The 20,043-nt window shown below is 49.1% G+C and overlaps 1 protein-coding gene across 1 annotated transcript in view; it reads right to left on the reverse strand.

Moving 5' to 3' along the window:
• Positions 1-13,901, reverse strand: part of LSM4 (LSM4 homolog, U6 small nuclear RNA and mRNA degradation associated) — a 79,867-nt gene extending 65,966 nt beyond the window's left edge. Inside the window, exon 1 of the mRNA XM_063916299.1 lies at positions 13,765-13,901. Coding sequence (XP_063772369.1) covers positions 13,765-13,767 — 3 coding nt within the window. The 5' untranslated portion in view covers positions 13,768-13,901. The remainder of the gene's footprint in view (positions 1-13,764) is intronic.
• Between the last annotated feature and the right edge of the window lie 6,142 nt (positions 13,902-20,043).

A 20,043-nucleotide genomic window follows, 5' to 3' on the forward strand; every position in this document is an offset into this window, starting at 1 on the left:
CCTTTCCGGAGTCCAGCACCGGGAGCTGTGATCGCACCGGAAATCACAGCCAAAATGGCCACCCCAAATTGGTCTCCGGATCATGGCGGGCGCCATGTTTCCAGAGACCTGCACATGCGCAGTAGACTCCGGCTCAATGCTGTAGTCTACAGCGCCGTGCAGAGGAGGGGGCCCACCCGGAGGTGCACACGGGCCCCCTCCTCTGTTGAAACGCCCCTGACCCCATCTTACTAGATTCCCCAATATCCCTTATGGATGCTAGAGAAAAAATTTCAAAACTCATGTTGACCTAGTACATGTCGTCCTAGTGTCCCTGTCGACCAGTAGTGGTCGACCTAGACACTGTCAACCTTACATACCACACCCAATTTCTCTAACGTCCTAGTGGATGCTGGGGACTCCGTAAGGACCATGGGGAATAGACGGGCTCCGCAGGAGACAGGGCACTTTAAGAAAGAATTTGGATACTGGTGTGCTCTGGCTCCTCCCTCTATGTCCCTCCTCCAGACCTCAGTTTGAATCTGTGCCCGGACGAGCTGGGTGCTACTTGGTGAGCTCTCCTGAGCTTGCTAAAAAGAAAGAATTTTGTTAGGTTTTTTATTTTCAGAGAGATCTGCTGGCAACAGACTCTCTGCTACGTGGGACTGAGGGGAGAGAAGCAGCCCTACTCACTGAAGATAGGTCCTGCTTCTTAGGCTACTGGACACCATTAGCTCCAGAGGGATCGTACACAGGATCGCACCCTTGGTCGTCCATTCCCGGAGCCGCACCACCGTCCCCCTCGCAGAGCCGGAAGACAGAAGCCGGTGACAGAAGCAAGAAGACTTCGAAATCGGCGGCAGAAGACTCCAGTCTTCATATGAGGTAGCGCACAGCACTGCAGCTGTGCGCCATTGCTCCCACACTAAACCCACATACTCCGGTCACTGTAGGGTGCAGGGCGCCCTGGGCAGCAATTAGATACCTCTTGGCAAAAGTGGGCATATATACAGTTGGGCACTGTATATATGCATGGGCCCCCGCCATATTTTTACACAGAAACGCGGGACAGAAGCCTGCCGCTGAGGGGGCGGGGCTTCTTCCTCAGCACTCACCAGCGCCATTTTCTCTCCACAGCTCCGCTGAGAGGAAGCTCCCCAGGCTCTCCCCTGCAAAATCACGGTAGAAGAGGGTAAAAAGAGAGGGGGGTGGGGGGCACATAAATTTGGCGCAAAAACAGTATATACAGCAGCTACTGGGTTAACACTAAGTTACTGTGTGATTCCTGGGACATATAGCGCCGAGGTGTGTGCTGGCATACTCTCTCTCTGTCTCTCCAAAAGGCCTTGTGGGGGAACTGTCTTCAAATAGAGCATCCCCTGTGTGTGTGGTGTGTCGGTACGCTTGTGTCGGCATGTTTGACGAGGAAGGCTATGTGGAAACAGAGCAGGAACAAATGAAGGTGGGGTCGCCGCCGATGGCGCAGACACCCGATTGGATGGATATGTGGAAGGTTTTAAATGATAATGTTACTTCCTTGCATAAAAGGTTGGATAAAGCTGAAGCCTTGGGACAGCCGGGGTCTCGGCCCATGCCTGATCCTACAGCGCAGAGGCCGTGAGGGTCTCAGAAGCACCCACTATCCCAAATTGTTGACACAGATATCGACACGGATTCTGACTCCAGTGTCGATGGCGATGATGCAAAGTTACAGCCTAAAATGGCTAAAGCCATCTGTTACATGATTATAGCAATGAAAGATGTGTTGTACATCACAGAGGAAACCCCAGTCCCTGACAAGAGAGTTTATATGTATGGGGAAAAAAGGCAAGAGGTGACCTTTCCCCCTTCACATTAGTTAAATGAGTTATGTGAAAAGGCTTGGGAATCTCCAGATAGAAAACTGCAGATTTCCAAACGGATGCTTATGGCATATCCTTTCCCGCCAACGGACAGGTTACGCTGGGAATCCTTCCCTAGGGTAGACAAAGCTTTAACACGCTTATCCAAGAGGGTAGCCCTGCCGTCACAGGATACGGCCACCCTAAAAGATGCTGCGGATAGAAAGCAGGAGGGTATCCTGAAGTCCATTTATACACATTCAGGTACCTTACTAAGGCCGGCGATTGCGTCGGCCTGGATGTGTAGTGCTGTAGCAGCATGGACAGATACCTTGTCTGAGGAACTTGATACCTTGGACAAGGATACTATATTACTGACCCTGGGGCATATAAAAGACGCTGTCCTATATATGAGAGATGCTCAAAGAGACATTAGCCTACTGGGCTCTAGAATAAATGCAATGTCGATTTCTGCCAGAAGGGTCCTGTGGACTCGGCAATGGACAGGAGATGCCGACTCAAAAAGGCACATGGAGGTTTTACCTTACAAGGGTGAGGAGTTGTTTGGGGAGGGTCTGTCGGACCTGGTCTCCACAGCTACGGCTGGAAAGTCAAATTTTTTGCCATATGTTCCCTCACAACCTAAGAAAGCACCGTATTACCAAATGCAGTCCTTTCGATCACAAAAAGGCAAGAAAGTCTGAGGTGCGTCCTTTCTTGCCAGAGGCAGGGGTAGAGGAAAGAAAATGCACAATACAGCTAGTTCCCAGGAACAGAAGTCCTCCCCGGCTTCCACTAAATCCATCGCATGACGCTGGGGCTCCACAGGCGGAGCTAGGCCCGGTGGGGGCGCGTCTCCGAAATTTCAGCCACAAGTGGGTTCACTCCCAGGTGGATCCCTGGGCGATAGAGACTGTGTCTCAGGGATACAAGCTGGAATTCGAAGAGATGCCCCCTCACCGATACCTCAAATCGGCCCTGCCAGCTTCCCCCTTAGAGAGGGAAATAGTGTTAGCTGCAATTCACAAATTGTATCTTCAACAGGTGGTGGTCAAGGTTCCGCTCCTTCAACAAGGAAAGGGTTATTATTCAACCATGTTTGTGGTACCGAAACCGGACGGTTCGGTCAGACCCATATTAAATTTAAAATCCCTGAACATATACCTGAAAAGGTGCAAGTTCAAGATGGAATCGCTCAGAGCGGTCATCGCAAGCCTGGAAGGGGGGGATTTTATGGTGTCTCTGGACATAAAGGATGCATACCTTCATGTCCCCATTTATCCACCTCATCAGGCGTACCTCAGATTTGTGGTACAGGATTGTCATTACCAATTCCAGACGTTGCCGTTTGGTCTCTCCACGGCACCGAGAATATTTACCAAGGTAATGGCGGAAATGATGGTGCTCCTGCGAAAGCAAGGGGTCACAATTATCTCATACTTGGATGATCTCCTCATAAAGGCGAGGTCCAGAGAGCAGTTGCTGATCAGCGTAGCACGCTCTCGGGAAGTGTTACAACAGCACGGCTGGATTCTAAATATCCCAAAGTCGCAGTTGATTCCTACGACTCGTCTGCCCTTCCTGGGCATGATTCTGGACACAGACCAGAAGAGGGTCTATCTCCCGATGGAGAAGGCTCAGGACACTGGTCAGAGGCCTATTAAAACCAAAACAGGTGTCGGTGCATCACTGCACACGAGTCCTGGGAAAGATGGTGGCATCATACGAGGCCATTCCCTTCGGCAGGTTCCATGCGAGGACCTTTCAATGGGATCTGTTGGACAAGTGGTCCGGATCACATCTACAGATGCATCGGCTGATCACCCTATCCCCCAGGGCCAGGGTGTCTCTCCTGTGGTGGCTGCAGAGTGCTCTCCTTCAAGAGGGCTGCAGATTCAGCATTCAGGACTGGGTCCTGGTGACCACGGATGCAAGCCTCCGAGGGTGGGGGTCAGTCACACAGGGAAGAAATTTCCAAGGTCTGTGGTCAAGTCAGGAGACTTGTCTTCACATCAATATCCTGGAACTAAGGGCCATATACAACGCCCTAAGTCAAGCGGAGACCCTGCTTCGTGACCAATCGGTGCTGATTCAGTCAGACAACATTACCACAGTGGCTCATGTAAACCGCCAAGGCGGCACAAGGAGCAGGGTGGCGATGGCGGAAGCCACCAGAATTCTTCGCTGGGCGGAGAATCACGTAAGAGCACTGTCAGCAGTGTTCATTCCGGGAGTGGACAACTGGGAAGCAGATTTCCTCAGCAGGCACGACCTCCACCTGGGAGAGTGGGGACTTCATCAAGAAGTCTTCACGCAGATTGCAAGGCGGTGGGAACTGCCACAGGTGGACATGATGTCATCCCGCCTCAACAAAAAGCTACAAAAGATATTGCGCCAGGTCAAGAGACCCTCAGGCGATAGCTGTAGATGCACTAGTGACACCGTGGGTGTTCCAGTCGGTTTATGTATTTCCTCCTCTTCCTCTCATACCAAAGGTGCAGAGAATCATAAGAAAAAGAGGAGTGAGAACAATACTCATTGTTCCGGATTGGCCAAGAAGGACTTGGTATCCGGATCTGCAAGAAATGCTCACAGAGGACCCATGGCCTCTACCTCTAAGACAGGACTTGCTGCAACAGGGGCCCTGTCTGTTCCAAGACTTACCGCGGCTGCGTTTGACTGCATGGCGGTTGAACGCCGGATCCTAGCAGAAAAAGGCATTCCGGATGTGGTTATTCCTACGCTGATTAAGGCTAGGAAGGACGTGACGGCTAAACATTATTACCGTATATGGCGAAAATATGTTGCTTGGTGTGAGGCCAGGAATGCCCCTACGGAGGAATTCCAGCTGAGCCTTTTCCTTCACTTCCTACAGTCGGGAGTGACTTTGGGCCTGAAATTGGGTTCCATTAAGGTCCAGATTTCGGCTCTATCCATTTTCTTTCACAAAGAACTGGCTTCTCTTCCTGAAGTCCAGACGTTTGTAAAGGGAGTGCTGCATATTTAGCCCCCTTTTGTGCCTCCAGTGGCACCTTGGGATCTTAACGTGGTGTTGAGTTTCCTGAAGTCACACTGGTTTGAGCCACTCAAAACCGTGGAGTTAAAATTTCTCACGTGGAAGGTGGTCATGCTATTAGCCTTGGCGTCAGCTAGGCGTGTGTCAGAATTAGCGGCTTTGTCACATAAAAGCCCCTATCTGGTTTTCCATATGGACAGGGCAGAATTGCGGACCCGTCCACAATTTCTGCCAAAAGTGGGGTCATCCTTTCATATGAACCAACCTATTGTGGTGCCTGTGGCTACTCGTGATTTGGAGGATTCCGAGTTACTAGATGTGGTCAGGGCTTTGAAGGTTTATGTAGCCAGAACCGCTAGAGTCAGGAAAACTGAGTCGCTGTTTATCCTGTATGCATCCAACAAGCTGGGTGCTCCTGCTTCAAAGCAAACTATTGCTCGCTGGATCTGTAACACGATTCAGCAGGCTCATTCTGCGGCTGGATTGCCGATTCCAAAATCAGTAAAAGCCCACTCCACAAGGAAGGTGGGCTCTTCTTGGGCGGCTGCCCGAGGGGTCTCGGCATTACAGCTTTGCCGAGCAGCTACTTGGTCAGGTTCGAACACTTTTGCAAAGTTTTACAAGTTTGATACCCTGGCTGAGGAGGACCTTGTGTTTGCTCATTTGGTGCTGCAGAGTCATCCGCACTCTCCCGCCCGTTTGGGAGCTTTGGAATAATCCCCATGGTCCTTACGGAGTCCCCAGCATCCACTAGGACGTTAGAGAAAATAAGATTTTACTTACCGGTAAATCTATTTCTCGTAGTCCGTAGTGGATGCTGGGCGCCCGTCCCAAGTGCGGACTTCTTCTGCAATAGAATTTGTCGGCAGATAAGAACCACTTGGCCCATCTAGTCTGCCCCTTTTTTTTTTTTTATATTATTTTTTATCACTAACCTTATTTGATCCTTATTTCTTTGTAAGGATATCCTTATGTCTATCCCATGCATGTTTAAATTGCTCTACTGTCTTAGCCTCTACCACCTCTGATGGGAGGCTATTCCACTTGTCCACTACCATTTCTGTGAAATAATTTTTCCGCAAATTTCCCCTCAACCTCCCCCCCTCCAGTCTCAGTGCATGTCCTCGTGTCCTATTGCTTCTCTTCATTTGGAGAATGTTTCCCTCCTGGACTTTGTTAAAACCCTTCATATATTTGAAAGTTTCTATCATGTCCCCCCTTTCCCTTCTCTGCTCCAAACTATACATATTGAGATTCCTTAGTCTTTCTGGGTATGTTTTGTGATGTAGGCCATGCACCATTTTAGTTGCCCTCCTTTGTACAGTTTCTAATGTATTAATATCCTTTTGAAGATATGGCCTCCAGAACTGAATACAGTATTCTAGATGAGGCCGTACTAATGACCTATACAGTGGCATTATTACTTCTTTCTTTCTGCTGCTGATTCCTCTCCCAATGCAGCCAAGCATCTGACTAGCCTTCCTCATTGCCTTGTTACATTGCTTACCTGCTTTTAAGTCATCCGAAATAGTGACTCCTAGATCCCTTTCCTCCTCAGTAGTTTCCAGTATAGTGCCATTAATACTGTATTTAGCTTTAGGATTTTTGAGACCCAAGTGCATGATTTTGCATTTTTTGGCATTAAACTGTAATTGCCAGACTCTTGACCATTCCTCTAGTCTACCTAGATCCTCAATCATTTGTTTTACCCCACCTGGTGTGTCTACCCTGTTGCATACCTTTGTGTCATCTGCAAAAAGGCATACTTTCCCTTTAATGCCATTTGCAATGTCACCAATAAAGATATTAAAAAGCACTGGTCCAAGTACAGATCCCTGGGGTACTCCACTGGTAACATTTCCCTCCTGTGAATACACTCCATTTACCACAACTCTCTGTTTTCTATCCTTCAACCAAGATCTTATCCATTCAATAATCCTAATATCCAATCCCAAACTTTCAAGTTTATTTAGCAGTCTGCGATGTGGAACTGTGTCAAAAGCCTTACTAAAGTCTAGATAAGCTATATCCATGGCTCCACCTTTATCCATCACTTTAGTCACACAATCAAAAAAGTCAATAAGATTTGTTTGACATGATCTCCCCCCAGTGAATCCATGCTGTTTGGGATCCAGTAAATTGCCGGATTTGAGATAATCTACAACTCTTTCTTTTAAGAGTGTTTCCATCAATTTCCCTACTACTGATGTAAGACTCACTGGTCTGTAGTTGTTTGCCTCTTCCTTGCTTCCACTTTTGTGCAGTGGGACTACGTTTGCTCTTTTCCAGTCCCCTGGAATTTCTCCTGTAGCTAATGACTGGTTGAATAATTCTGTCAATGGTGCTACCAGCACCTCTTTAAGTTCTTTTAATATCCTTGGATGTATCCCATCTGGCCCCATAGATTTGTCCACTTTCAGCTTAACTTGTATATAGTTATTGCTTAAATAAGGATTATGTTTGGTTGCATCAGGGATGATCTGATGCTCCGTTGTTGTTCATACTGTTAACTGTGTAAGTTTATCACAAGTTATACGGTGTGATTGGTATGAGTCTTGCCCTGGATTCCAAAATCCTTTCCTTGTACTGTCAGCTCTTCCGGGCACAGTTTCTCTAACTGTGGTCTGGAGGAGGGACATAGAGGGAGGAACCAGAGCACACCAGTAACCAAATTCTTTCTTAAAGTGCCCTGTCTCCTGCGGAGCCCGTCTATTCCCCATGGTCCTTACGGAGTCCCCAGCATCCACTACGGACTACGAGAAATAGATTTACCGGTAAGTAAAATCTTATTTTTCCCAGCTGTGTGACACATATAGGAGGCAGCTAATGCCTCAAAAGAAGGAAGAGGGTATGATAAATCCATTTGTCTGGAATAGGACAGTGTCATACCTCCCAACATGACCCTCTCCATGAGGGACAGAATGCTCTGCTCCTGGACTTCCCTCTTAACATATGATTGCCCTCACCAGTGGTGAAACACCTTTCTCCGACGTCCTAGTGGATGCTGGGCCTCCGTCAGGACCATGGGGATTAGCGGCTCCGCAGGAGACAGGGCACAAAAATAAAAGCTTTAGGACTAGGTGGTGTGCACTGGCTCCTCCCCCTATGACCCTCCTCCAAGCCTCAGTTAGGTTTTTGTGCCCGTCCGAGCAGGGTGCAATCTAGGTGGCTCTCCTAAAGAGCTGCTTAGAAAAAGTTATTAGGTTTTTTTTTTATTTTCAGTGAGTCCTGCTGGCAACAGGCTCACTGCAACGAGGGACTTAGGGGAGAAGAAGTGAACTCACCTGCGTGCAGGATGGATTGGCTTCTTAGGCTACTGGACGCCATTAGCTCCAGAGGGATCGAACACAGGCCCAGCCATGGAGTCCGGTCCCGGAGCCGCGCCGCCGACCCCCTTGCAGATGCCGAAAAGTGAAGAGGTCCAGAAACCGGCGGCAGAAGACTTTTCAGTCTTCATGAGGTAGCGCACAGCACTGCAGCTGTGCGCCATTGTTGTCAGCACACTTCACACCAGCGGTCACTGAGGGTGCAGGGCGCTGGGGGGGGGGCGCCCTGGGCAGCAATGATAATACCTTGTTCTGGCTAAAAATACATCACATATAGCCCCTGGGGCTATATGGATGTATTTAACCCCTGCCAGGTCTCACAAACACCGGGAGAAGAGCCCGCCGAAATAGGGGGCGGGGCCTATCTCCTCAGCACACAGCGCCATTTTCCTGCACAGCTCCGCTGCGAGGAAGGCTCCCAGGACTCTCCCCTGCACTGCACTACAGAAACAGGGTAAAAAAACAGAGAGGGGGGGCACTTTTTTGGCGATATTGATATATTAAGCTGCTATAAAGGAAACAACACTTCTGTAGGGTTGTTCCTATATATTTATAGCGCTTGGGTGTGTGCTGGCAAACTCTCCCTCTGTCTCCCCAAAGGGCTAGTGGGGTCCTGTCTTCGATAAGAGCATTCCCTGTGTGTCTGCTGTGTGTCGGTACGTGTGTGTCGACATGTATGAGGACAATGTTGGTGTGGAGGCGGAGCAATTGCCGGTAATGGTGATGTCACCCCCTAGGGAGTCGACACCGGAATGGATGGCTTTGTTTATGGAATTACGTGATAATGTCAGCACGTTACAAAAATCAGTTGACGACATGAGACGGCCGGCAAACCAGTTAGTACCTGTCCAGGCGTCTCAGACACCGTCAGGGGCTGTAAAACGCCCTTTACCTCAGTCGGTCGACACAGACCCAGACACGGACACGGACACCGAATCTAGTGTCGACGGTGAAGAAACAAACGTATTTTCCAGTAGGGCCACACGTTATATGATCACGGCAATGAAGGAGGCTTTGCATATCTCTGATACTGCAAGTACCACAAAAAGGGGTATTATGTGGGGTCTGAAAAAACTACCTGTAGTTTTTCCTGAATCAGAGGAATTGAATGAAGTGTGTGATGAAGCGTGGGTTAACCCCGATAGAAAACTGCTAATTTCAAAGAAGTTATTGGCATTATATCCTTTCCCGCCAGAGGTTAGGGCGCGCTGGGAAACACCCCCTAGGGTGGATAAGGCACTCACACGCTTATCAAAACAAGTGGCGTTACCGTCTCCTGAAACGGCCGCCCTCAAGGATCCAGCTGATAGGAGGCTGGAAACTACCCTGAAAAGTATATACACTCATACTGGTGTTATACTGCGACCAGCCATCGCCTCTGCATGGATGTGCAGTGCTGGGGTGGTTTGGTCGGATTCCCTGACTGAAAATATTGATACCCTGGATAGGGACAGTATTTTATTGACTATAGAGCAATTAAAGGATGCTTTTCTTTATATGCGAGATGCTCAGAGGGATATTTGCACTCTGGCATCGAGAGTAAGTGCGATGTCCATATCTGCCAGAAGAAGTTTATGGACGCGACAGTGGTCAGGTGATGCGGATTCCAAACGGCATATGGAAGTATTGCCGTATAAAGGGGAGGAATTATTTGGGGTCAGTCTATCGGATTTGGTGGCCACGGCAACAGCCGGGAAATCCACCTTTTTACCTCAGGTCCCCTCCCAACAGAAAAAGACACCGTCTTTTCAGCCGCAGTCCTTTCGTTCCTATAAGAACAAGCGGGCAAAAGGACAGTCATATCTGCCCCGAGGCAAAGGAAACGGTAAGAGAGTGCACCAAGCAGCTCCCTCCCAGGAGCAGAAGCCCTCCCCGGCTTCTGCAAAGCCCTCAGCATGACGTTGGGGCTTTACAAGCGGACTCAGGGGCGGTGGGGGGGTCGACTCAAGAATTTCAGCGCACAGTGGGCTCACTCACAGGTGGACCCCTGGATCCTGCAGGTAGTATCTCAGGGTTACAGGTTGGAATTCGAGAAGTCTCCCCCTCGCCGGTTCCTAAAGTCTGCTCTGCCAACGTCTCCCTCAGACAGGGCGACGGTATTGGAAGCCATTCACAAGCTGTATTCTCAGCAGGTGATAGTCAAGGTACCCCTCCTACAACAGGGAAAGGGGTATTATTCCACACTATTTGTGGTACCGAAGCCGGACGGCTCGGTAAGACCTATTCTAAATCTGAAATCTTTGAACCTGTACATACAAAAATTCAAGTTCAAGATGGAGTCACTCAGAGCAGTGATAGCGAATCTGGAAGAAGGGGACTTTATGGTGTCCCTGGACATCAAGGATGCTTACCTGCATGTCCCAATTTGCCCTTCACATCAAGGGTACCTCAGGTTCGTGGTGCAAAACTGTCATTATCAGTTTCAGACGCTGCCGTTTGGATTGTCCACGGCACCTCGGGTCTTTACCAAGGTAATGGCCGAAATGATGTTTCTTCTACGAAGAAAAGGCGTATTAATTATCCCTTACTTGGACGATCTCCTGATAAGGGCAAGGTCCAGAGAACAGCTGGGGGACGTAGTAGCACTAACCCAAGTAGTGCTGCAACAGCACGGGTGGATTCTGAATTTTCCAAAATCTCAATTGACCCCGACGACACGTCTGCTGTTCCTGGGAATGATTCTGGACACGGTTCAGAAAAAGGTGTTTCTTCCGGAGGAGAAAGCCAGGGAGTTATCCGAACTTGTCAGGAACCTCCTAAAACCAGGAAAAGTGTCTGTGCATCAATGCACAAGAGTCCTGGGAAAAATGGTGGCTTCTTACAAAGCGATTCCATTCGGCAGATTCCACGCACGAACTTTTCAGTGGGATCTGCTGGACAAATGGTCCGGATCACATCTGCAGATGCATCAGCGGATAACCTTATCGCCACGGACAAGGGTGTCTCTTCTGTGGTGGTTGCAGAGTGCTCATCTGTTAGAGGGCCGCAGATTCGGCATACAGGACTGGGTCCTGGTGACCACGGATGCCAGTCTGAGAGGCTGGGGAGCGGTCACACAGGGAAGAAACTTCCAGGGAGTGTGGTCAAGCCTGGAGATGTCTCTTCACATAAATATACTGGAGCTAAGAGCGATTTACAATGCTCTAAGCCTGGCAAAACCCCTGCTTCAGGGTCAGCCGGTGTTGATCCAGTCGGACAACATCACGGCAGTCGCCCACGTAAACAGACAGGGCGGCACAAGAAGCAGGAGGGCAATGGCAGAAGCTGCAAGGATTCTTCGCTGGGCGGAAGATCATGTGATAGCACTGTCAGCAGTGTTCATTCCGGGAGTGGACAACTGGGAAGCGGACTTCCTCAGCAGACACGATCTACACCCGGGAGAGTGGGGACTTCATCCAGAAGTCTTCCACATGATTGTGAACCGTTGGGAAAAACCAAAGGTGGATATGATGGCGTCCCGCCTCAACAAAAAACTGGACAGGTATTGCGCCAGGTCAAGAGACCCTCAGGCAATAGCTGTGGACGCTCTGGTAACACCATGGGTGTTCCAGTCAGTGTATGTGTTTCCTCCTCTGCCTCTCATACCAAAAGTACGGAGAATTATACGGCACAGGGGAGTAAGAACGATACTCGTGGCTCCGGATTGGCCAAGAAGAACTTGGTACCCGGAACTTCAGGAGATGCTCACGGAAGATCCGTGGCCTCTACCTCTAAGACGGGACCTGCTTCAGCAGGGACCGTGTCTATTCCAAGACTTACCGCGGCTGCGTTTGACGGCATGGCGGTTGAACGCCGAATTCTAAGGGAAAAAGGCATTCTGGAAGAGGTCATCCCTACCCTGGTAAAAGCCAGGAAGGAGGTGACTGCACAACATTATCACCGCATTTGGAGAAAATATGTTGCGTGGTGTGAGGCCAGGAAGGCCCGACGGAGGAATTTCAACTGGGTCGATTCCTACATTTCCTGCAAACAGGATTGTCTATGGGCCTCAAATTAGGGTCCATTAAGGTTCAAATTTCGGCCCTGTCGATTTTCTTCCAGAAAGAATTGGCTTCAGTTCCTGAAGTCCAGACTTTTGTAAAAGGAGTACTACATATACAGCCCCCGGTTGTGCCCCCAGTGGCTCCGTGGGATCTTAATGTAGTTTTGGATTTTCTCAAATCCCATTGGTTTGAGCCACTCAAATCGGTGGATTTGAAATATCTTACATGGAAAGTAACCATGCTACTGGCCCTGGCTTCAGCCAGGAGAGTGTCAGAATTGGCGGCTTTATCGTATAAAAGCCCATATCTGATTTTCCATTCGGACAGGGCAGAACTGCGGACGCGTCCTCAGTTTCTGCCTAAGGTGGTTTCAGCGTTTCACCTGAACCAGCCTATTGTGGTGCCTGCGGCTACTAGCGATTTGGAGGATTCCAAGTTGCTAGACGTTGTCAGGGCATTGAAAATATATATTTCAAGGACGGCTGGAGTCAGAAAATCTGACTCGCTGTTTATACTGTATGCACCCAACAAGCTGGGTGCTCCTGCTTCTAAGCAGACGATTGCTCGTTGGATTTGTAGCACAATTCAACTTGCACATTCTGTGGCAGGCCTGCCACAGCCTAAATCTATCAAGGCCCATTCCCCAAGGAAGGTGGGCTCATCTTGGGCGGCTGCCCGAGGGGTCTCGGCATTACAACTCTGCCGAGCAGCTACGTGGTCGGGGGAGAACACGTTTGTAAAATTCTACAAATTTGATACCCTGGCTAAAGAGGACCTGGAGTTCTCTCATTCGGTGCTGCAGAGTCATCCGCACTCTCCCGCCCGTTTGGGAGCTTTGGTATAATCCCCATGGTCCTGACGGAGTCCCAGCATCCACTAGGACGTCAGAGAAAATAAGATTTTACTTACCGATAAATCTATTTCTCGTAGTCCGTAGTGGATGCTGGGCGCCCATCCCAAGTGCGGATTGTCTGCAATACTTGTACATAGTTATTGTTACAAAAAAATCGGGTTGTTATTGTTGTGAGCCGTCTGTTCAGAGGCTCCTACGTTTGTCATACTGTTAACTGGGTTCAGATCACAAGTTGTACGGTGTGATTGGTGTGGCTGGTATGAGTCTTACCCGGGATTCAAAATCCTTCCTTATTGTGTACGCTCGTCCGGGCACAGTATCCTAACCGAGGCTTGGAGGAGGGTCATAGGGGGAGGAGCCAGTGCACACCACCTAGTCCTAAAGCTTTTATTTTTGTGCCCTGTCTCCTGCGGAGCCGCTAATCCCCATGGTCCTGACGGAGGCCCAGCATCCACTACGGACTACGAGAAATAGATTTATCGGTAAGTAAAATCTTATTTTCTTATCCATTTACCTGTTCAACACAGGTGCAGACAATCATAAATGAAGGAAAAAGTCCAGAAGCAGAGCACTATGTTCCTCCTGGAGAGGGTCACGTTGGGAGGTATTCCGTGTAAACCTAAGGTCTGGTTCCTATGACATTACACATCATATAGTACAAGACGATTACATAGAGCCAAACACGCTGCGGTTATACCGCATTAAACCTCAGCATTCATACAGACACACATATTATTAATTCAGCTCATCTCCACACTGTACTCACCATTCTCACTGTGCGTACTCCCGTGCGGCCGCGGCTTCTTCCGTTCCCCGGACACTTAGTACATCACACACATCCCGCCACAGTACAGACAACCCCTGACTGACAGCTCCCTAAGCCAATAGGGAACATGCCGTACGGTAACATGACCCAGGAGCCCCGCACTAATCCTGGAACTAAAACGCTAGAGTTACACAATGCCAATGTATTGTAGCGTGGCCGCCATTTTTCTGGGGACAACTCAAGTACAAGATCTCACCTCATTGGCTGTCAAATCCATTCTAATCTTCACAGAGGACAGGGTAGACAGTGGAGGTAAAACATTAACGTACTGTAAGGGCGGAAGTTTTCTTCTGCCCTCTGGTGCTGTCACTTTCTGGTCGTTTCTGCGATGGGAACATAGACACAACCAAAAGCGAGGTGTCTTAATGTATAAAATGTAATGTGTGTAATATCAGCAATGTGCTTTCTTGCCTATAGGAAGGGTAATGTCTGTGCCAAGAAATTACACGTTGCAGCTCAGGCGACTAGCTTGTGAGCTGTATATTACATGATATAAACAGTACATCAACTGTATGTCTCATTCGTGTAAAGATATGTGTATGTATGTATTCTGCACAGGTCTTTCTATTCATGCTACACTGCATACAGCCCAGCTGCACCAATTCCAGCAGATGGTCCCATTGCCCTCACTAGCAGGAATGGTGGGACCTTTGGGAGGTGTGTTCCGCTCACTGTGGCGTGCGCCGTAACCATCCTTCCATTTAATGTCTCTGACAGACAGTTGACATTTTGGGGGAGATTCAATTGTTTGAAAAGTCAGTTGGGTGTCTGTCTTTTCCGGTCTATTAAATAGGAGAAAACAAACTCCCAACTGGCTTTTCAAACATTTCAATCTCCCCCTTTGACTTGGTTCTAAGATCAGGAATCACATGTCACATGAATGTCTTTGGTAGACCTTTGACATTTAGCGTTTTTATGAGAATTACTTGTTGCACTCTCATATTTTTGATAATATATATTTCTCTATCGTCCTAAGTGGATGCTGGGGTTCCTGAAAGGACCATGGGGAATAGCGGCTCCGCAGGAGACAGGGCACAAAAGTAAAGCTTTCCGATCAGGTGGTGTGCACTGGCTCCTCCCCCTATGACCCTCCTCCAGACTCCAGTTAGATTTTTGTGCCCGGCCGAGAAGGGTGCAATTCTAGGTGGCTCTCATAAAGAGCTGCTTAGAAAAGTTTAGCTTAGGTTTTTTATTTTACAGTGAGTCCTGCTGGCAACAGGATCACTGCAACGAGGGACTTAGGGGAGAAGAAGTGAACTCACCTGCGTGCAGGATGGATTGGCTTCTTGGCTACTGGACATGGAGCTCCAGAGGGACGATCACAGGTACAGCCTGGATGGTCACCGGAGCCACGCCGCCGGCCCCCTCACAGATGCTGAAGCAAGAAGAGGTCCAGAATCGGCGGCTGAAGACTCCTGCAGTCTTCTTAAGGTAGCGCACAGCACTGCAGCTGTGCGCCATTTTCCTCTCAGCACACTTCACACGGCAGTCACTGAGGGTGCAGGGCGCTGGGGGGGGGGGCGCCCTGGGAGGCAAATGAAAACCTTTAAAAAGGCTAAAAATACCTCACATATAGCCCCAGAGGCTATATGGAGATATTTACCCCTGCCTAAATGTACTAAATAGCGGGAGACGAGCCCGCCGGAAAAGGGGCGGGGCCTATCTCCTCAGCACACGGCGCCATTTTCTGTCACAGCTCCGCTGGTCAGGAAGGCTCCCAGGTCTCTCCCCTGCACTGCACTACAGAAACAGGGTATAACAGAGAGGGGGGGCAAAATAAATGGCAATATATAAATATAAAAGCAGCTATAAGGGAGCACTTAATCATAAGGCTATCCCTGTCATATATAGCGCTTTTTGGTGTGTGCTGGCAGACTCTCCCTCTGTCTCCCCAAAGGGCTAGTGGGTCCTGTCTTCGTATAGAGCATTCCCTGTGTGTCTGCTGTGTGTCGGTACGTGTGTGTCGACATGTATGAGGACGTTATTGGTGTGGAGGCGGAGCAATTGCCAAATATGAGGATGTCACCTTCTAGGGGGTCGACACCAGAATGGATGCCTTTATTTGTGGAATTACGGGATAGCGTCAACTCGCTTAAGCAGTCGTTTGCCGACATGAGGCGGCCGGACACTCAATTAGTGCCTGTCCAGGCGCCTCAAACACCGTCAGGGGCTGTAAAACGCCCCTTGCCTCAGTCGGTCGACACAGACCCAGACACAGGCACTGATTCCGGTGGTGAAGGTGACGAATCAACCGTATTTTCCAGTAGGGCCACACGTTATATGATTTTGGCAATAAAGGAGATGTTACATTTAGCTGACACTACAGGTACCACTAAACAGGGTATTATGTGGGGTGTGAAAAAACTACCAGTAGTTTTTACCGAATCAGAAGAATTAAATGACGTGTGTGATGAAGCGTGGGGTGCCCCGATAAAAAACTGCTAATTTCAAAGAAGTTATTGGCTTTATACCCTTTCCCGCCAGAGGTTAGGGAGCGCTGGGAAACACCTCCTAGGGTGGACAAAGCGCTAACACGCTCATCAAAACAAGTGGCGTTACCCTCTCCTGAGACGGCCGCACTTAAAGATCCATCAGATAGGAGGATGGAAAATATCCAAAAAGGTATATACACACATGCAGGTGTTATACTACGACCAGCTATTGCGACTGCCTGGATGTGCAGTGCTGGGGTAGTTTGGTCAGAGTCCCTGATCGAAAATATTGATACCCTGGACAGGGACAATATTTTACTGTCGTTAGAACAAATAAAGGATGCATTTCTTTATATGCGTGATGCACAGAGAGATATCTGCACACTGGCATCACGGGTAAGTGCTATGTCCATTTCGGCCAGAAGAGCTTTATGGACACGACAGTGGACAGGCGATGCGTAGAGGAGTTATTTGGGGTCGGTCTATCGGATTTGGTGGCCACGGCTACGGCCGGGAAATCCACCTTTCTACCTCAAGTCACTCCCCAACTGAAAAAGGCACCGACCTTTCAACGCAGCCCTTTCGTTCCTTTAAAAATAAGAGAGCAAAGGGCTATTCATATCTGCCACGAGGCAGAGGACGAGGGAAGAGACAGCAACAGGCAGCTCCTTCCCAGGAACAGAAGCCCTCCCCGGCTTCTACAAAAGCCTCAGCATGACGCTGGGGCTTCGCAAGCGGACTCGGGGGCGGTAGGCGGTCGTCTCAAGAATTACAGCGCGCAGTGGGCTCACTCGCAGGTAAATCCCTGGATCCTGCAGATAATATCTCAGGGGTACAGGTTGAAATTAGAGACAGAGCCACCTCGCCGTTTACTGAAGTCTGCTTTACCAACGTCCCCCTCAGAAAGGGAGACGGTTTTGGAAGCCATTCACAAGCTGTATTCTCAGCAGGTGATAGTCAAGGTACCTCTTCTACAACAAGGGAAGGGGTATTATTCCACTCTTTTTGTGGTACCGAAGCCGGATGGCTCGGTAAGGCCTATTCTAAATCTGAAGTCCTTGAACCTGTACATAAAGAAGTCCAAGTTCAAGATGGAGTCACTCAGAGCAGTGATAGCGAACCTGGAAGAAGGGGACTTTATGGTATCCTTGGACATCAAGGATGCGTATCTCCACGTTCCAATTACCCCTCACACCAGGGGTACCTCAGGTTCGTTGTACAAAACTGTCACTATCAGTTTCAGACGCTGCCGTTTGGTTTGTCCACGGCACCTCGGGTCTTTACAAAGGTAATGGCCGAGATAATATTTCTTCTTCGAAGAAAAGGCGTATTAATTATCCCATACTTGGACGATCTCCTAATAAGGGCAAGGTCCAGAGAACAGCTAGAGATGGGTTTAGCATCAAGAGGTGCTAAAGCAGCACGGATGGATTCTGAATATTCCAAAATCCCAATTAATGCCGACAACTCGTCTGCTGTTCCTGGGGATGATTCTGGACACAGTTCAGAAAAAGGTTTTTCTTCCCGAAGAAAAAGCCAAGGAGTTATCTGACCTGGTCAGGAACCTCCTAAAACCAGGAAAGGTGTCTGTACATCAATGCACAAGAGTCCTGGGAAAAAATGGTAGCTTCTTACGAAGCAATCCCTTTCGGCAGATTCCATGCAAAGGGATCTGTTGGACAAATGGTCAGGGTCGCATCTTCAGATGCACCTGCGGATAACCCTGTCGCCGAGGACAAGGGTATCCATTCTGTGGTGGTTGCAGGAGGCTCATCTATTGGAGGGCCGCAGATTCGGCATGCAGGATTGGATCCTGGTGACCACAGAGGCCAGCCTGAGAGGCTGGGGAGCAGTCACACAGGGAAGAAATTTCCAGGGAGTGTGGTCGAGCCTGAAAAAGTCTCTTCACATAAGCATTCTGGAACTAAGAGCAATCTACAATGCTCTAAGCCAGGCGGAACCTCTGCTTCAAGGAAGACCGGTGTTGATCCAGTCGGACAACATCACGGCAGTCGCCCATGTAAACAGACAGGGCGGCACAAGAAGCAGGAGGGCAATGGCAGAAGCTGCCAGGATCCTTCGCTGGGCGGAGAATCACGTGATAGCACTGTCAGCAGTATTCATCCCGGGCGTGGACAACTGGGAAGCAGACTTCCTCAGCAGACACGACCTTCACCCGGGAGAGTGGGGACTTCATCCAGAAGTTTTCCACATGCTATTAAACCGTTGGGTAAAACCAATGGTGGACATGATGGCGTCTCGCCTCAACAAAACACTGGACAGGTATTGCGCCAGGTCAAGAGATCCGCAGGCAATAGCTGTGGACGCGCTGGTAACACCTTGGGTGTACCAGTCGGTATATGTGTTTCCTCCTCTGCCTCTCATACCAAAGGTATTGAGGATTATACGGCAAAGAGGAGTAAGACTAGTGGCTCCGGATTAGCCAAGAAGGACTTGGTACCCGGAACTTCAAGAGATGGTCACGGACGATCCGTGGCCTCTACTTCTGAGAAGGGACCTGCTTCAGCAGGGTACTTGTCTTTTTCAAGAATTACCGCGGCTGCGTTTGACGGCATGGCGTTTGAATGCCAGATCCTAAAAGGAAAAGGCATTCTAGAAGAAGTCATTCCTACCTTGATAAAGGCAAGGAAGGAAGTCACCGCGAAGCATTATCGCCGTATTTGGCGAAAATATGTTGCGTGGTGCGAGCAGCGGAGTGCTCCGATGGAGGAATTTCAACTGGGTCGTTTTCCTACATTTCCTGCAATCAGGATTGTCTATGGGTCTCAAATTGGGATCTATTAAGGTTCAAATTTCGGCCCTATCAATATTCTTCCAAAAAGAATTGGCCTCAGTCCCTGAGGTCCAGATTTTTATCAAAGGAGTACTGCATATACAGCCTCCTGTGGTGCCTAAGGTGGCACCGTGGGATCTAAATGTAGTTTTAGATTTCCTCAAATCCAATTGGTTTGAACCACTAAAGAATGTGGATTTGAAATATCTCACATGGAAAGTGACTATGTTACTGGCCCTGGCTTCGGCCGGGAGAGTATCTGAACTGGCGGCTTTGTTTTATAAAAGCCCTTATTTAATTTTCCATTCGACATAGGGCAGAGCTGCGGACGCGTCCGCATTTTCTCCCTAAGGTGGTATCAGCGTTTCACCTGAACCAGCCTATTGTAGTGCCTGCGGCTACAGACGACTTGAAGGACTCCAAGTTGTTGGACGTTGTCAGAGCCTTAAAAATATACATTTAAAGGACGGCTGGAGTCAGAAAATCTGACTCGCTGTTTATACTGTATGCACCCAACAAGTTGGGTGCACCTGCTTCTAAGCAGTCGATTGCTCGTTGGATTTGTAACAAAATTCAACTTGTACATTCTGTGGCAGGCCTGCCACAGCCTAAATCTGTTAAGGCCCATTCCGCAAGGAAGGTGGGCTCATCTTGGGCGGCTGCCCGAGGGGTCTCGGCATTACAACTCTGCCGAGCAGCTACGTGGTCAGGGGAGAACACGTTTGTAAATTTTTACAAATTTGATACCCTGGCAAAGGAGGACCTGGAGTTCTCTCATTCGGTGCTGCAGAGTCATCCGCACTCTCCCGCCCGTTTGGGAGCTTTGGTATAATCCCCATGGTCCTTTCAGGAACCCCAGCATCCACTTAGGACGATAGAGAAAATAAGAATTTACTTACCGATAATTCTATTTCTCGGAGTCCGTAGTGGATGCTGGGCGCCCATCCCAAGTGCGGATTATCTGCAATACTTGTACATAGTTATTGTTAACTA

The sequence above is a fragment of the Pseudophryne corroboree genome, chromosome 1 (assembly GCF_028390025.1).
Source record: "Pseudophryne corroboree isolate aPseCor3 chromosome 1, aPseCor3.hap2, whole genome shotgun sequence".
Classification (NCBI taxonomy): Eukaryota; Metazoa; Chordata; class Amphibia; order Anura; family Myobatrachidae; genus Pseudophryne; species Pseudophryne corroboree.